Genomic DNA, 2,894 nt, shown 5'->3' with positions numbered 1-2,894 from the left:
CTCATTCATCGAGTTTAAATATCTTCAAAATGACAACTTGGAAGCTGCAGAATTTATATGAGGCTTAGTAAAGCACACTTTTCGTTTGAGACAATCAGGGCCTAGACCAGTCTTAGTATCTGATGCTTTGTCCGGTGCTTACCCCGAAGGAAAAGTGCCTATAAATAAGCATAAAGTCGATGCTGTCAAGAAGTTATTGAAATATATCTCAGAACCAAATGNTAAATTATAAAAAAAATTAATACGGCCCTACTGAAAATAAAAAATGATGCTATTTTTAGATAGAACAGTTTGTTATTGACAAAAAGTGTACATTCACTTTTTTTCCTAACTTTTATAGTTTCATGGCAAAATTGATTTTTCGGAAGGGTGCTTCTGGATTCTGTCGATAAACTTTAAATAAACCAAGCAGAGAATGATGATCAGTTTACGCAAAAAGTAATGTGGACAGATGATGTTGGTTTCAACTAGATGGTTGTCCTGCCCATTTTAGGTGAGGTCCTAGGGAGTGGTTAAACATTAATTATCCCAGGAGATGGATTGGTCGTGGAGGACCTGCAGCGTGGCCCGCACGTTCACTGGACTTGACACTGATGGATTATTTCGTTTGGGGTGCTGTTAAACAAAAAGTCTTACGAGGTGGGAGTTGATACCCTAGAAGATCTAAGACAGCGAATAGTTCAAGCGTGTCGAGAATTAACTCCAATTCAGTGTCGATCGGCAACTACCTTCATAATTAAAAGATGTCGTGCTTGTCTACAGTTCGGCGGCGCTCATTTTGAACAAAATATTTTTAAAATCATTTCATTTTTTATTCACTTTTCGCTTTGTCTAGGTATAATATTAATTGGTAATTTTTGTGTTGTTTCAATTTACAAATAAATTTTCATGTATTGTTTGCCATCTTATTTTATTTAAAAGTACACAACAGAAGTAAATGAAGTGACTACAAACCGCCTGAAAAAATTTAGGAGTATTGCAAGGGTCGTTACGTTGTCGCATTACGACATAGTCACATTAGATGTTAGGTACTTAAATATTTCTATTGTTTTCATCATTTTTTTTTTTAAAAAAAAACACCCTATATCTCAAAAACGAAGCATCTCCTAAATAATTTTAATACTATTGGTTAAACCCAAGGGAAGGGGAGACAAAAAGGCTTATTTGACTCACACATACTCGAGACTAAGACCAATTTTAATAGGTACTATATTTTTTTAGGTTTTATGAGGAACGTCTTCCTAAAGTTTATCGACAGAATCCAGAAGCACCCTTCCGAAAAATCAATTTTGCCATGAAACTATAAGAGTTAGGAAAAAAGTGAATGTACACTTTTTGTCAATAACAAACTGTTCTTTCTAAAAACAGCATCATTTTTTATTTTCAGTAGGGCCGTATTAATTTTTTTTATAATTTTTAATGAGTCTGAGTCCCCATAACTCCGCCACTGGTTGCTTGCGGGACTTCTATTTCTATGAAAAAATGGTATCTATAAGAAGATGTGCCATGCCAAATTTGGCTTAAATAGCCTTCTTCATTTAGAAGTTATTTAAAAAATTCGATTTTTTTAAATTTTTAACGCCCTATATTTCGAAAATAAAACGTCTCTGGAAAAAAATGTATACCTGATTTTTTTATTATTTGTTTATGAGAAATATCTCCTTAAAGTTTGTCGACTTAATCCTGAAACACCCTGTATATGTACAATCGGACAAATAGTTAAATATTCTTCAGGTGCATAAACAGGTTCTTTTTTTGTCTCGTAGTTAAGACTTGACGAAAATTTGAAAACATCTCATATAGAGAAGCAAACTTTTTAGCCTTGAGGTTTAAATAAAGATCTTGATACGGATATCTTTCACTATTTAAAAATACTCGAATATTAGTTAAATCAATATTATCAAACCAACTCATATCACTTGTAATTTTTTGTTTTTTATCATGCTGAAATGCGACGATTACATGTCTGGGTGTTTCAAGCTTATTACTAGTTTTTACGGACCATGAGTGTTGGGTCGTCTCACTTAAAGATGGATATTCAATCAGTTCCCAAGAGCGAAAACCAAGAATAATATCTGTATTTTTCTCTACTATTTTTGTGAGTGCCAGTTGTTGAGGAATGTCAACCGAAACATGTGGAACCCTCCAAAAAATTTTATTAATTGTAATTTTAGGTTTTTCAGTATCATCTTTACTGGTAATAGCTTCTAAGTCGTTACTAGAACGTATCAAAACTAGCTCTTGTTTCATATTAATAATAATTTTTGTATAGTCTTCAAAAAAACCCATTAACACGCTAAGTGGAATACAAACGTTGAAATTTCCATCATCGTCTGTAATTTTTTCTCCGCCTTTATGTACTCTTGGAAACCATCCAGCATTATTAAGCTTAACACTTTCATTATCGCTATATGAGAGGTAAGCTTTAAGTGTTGATGTTAATCCTACGTTTCTGTTGGTGTCGATCGTGACGCCGTTTAATTCATATCGAATTTCTCTGAACAAGAAAGCGATACCATTATTAATAAATTTTAATTTTGTTGCTTTAGTTCCATCGTCTTTTGTTAATTTTCCTTCGATATATAAATGACTTTCACCAGGCAGTGTATACAGGTCTACTTCTTGAATAGGAATTCTGATTTCATCATTATATTCAAATGATCCGGACACAGATGGCTGATAACTGTGTAATTCAAGGTTTGTTATTGAGTTGTCAACATAGGGCTTTGATATCACATTTAAAATATCCATTATATTAGTAATTGGAAACCAAGGGATTGTAGAAATTTTTTATTCTTAGATGTTACTTTGGTAACGTTCTTATCTGCACTAATTGAAGATCTGGTTTTGGGCATCCTTTTATAATTACGTCTGATCAGCATACTAGGAATATT

General features: G+C 33.0%; 1 protein-coding gene across 1 annotated transcript; it reads right to left on the bottom strand.

The window, feature by feature from the left end:
* Window positions 1-1,719: 1,719 nt before the first annotated feature.
* On the bottom strand, window positions 1,720-2,829 carry LOC111692362. The gene has a single exon (XM_023456334.1). The coding sequence runs from the start codon at window positions 2,749-2,751 to the stop codon at window positions 1,720-1,722; it is 1,032 nt and encodes a 343-aa protein (XP_023312102.1). The 5' UTR covers window positions 2,752-2,829.
* Between the last annotated feature and the right edge of the window lie 65 nt (window positions 2,830-2,894).

Source organism: Anoplophora glabripennis, unplaced genomic scaffold, assembly GCF_000390285.2.
Source record: "Anoplophora glabripennis isolate ALB-LARVAE unplaced genomic scaffold, Agla_2.0 scaffold1367, whole genome shotgun sequence".
NCBI lineage: Eukaryota > Metazoa > Arthropoda > Insecta > Coleoptera > Cerambycidae > Anoplophora > Anoplophora glabripennis.
This window is presented reverse-complemented; position numbering and strand designations above follow the sequence as displayed.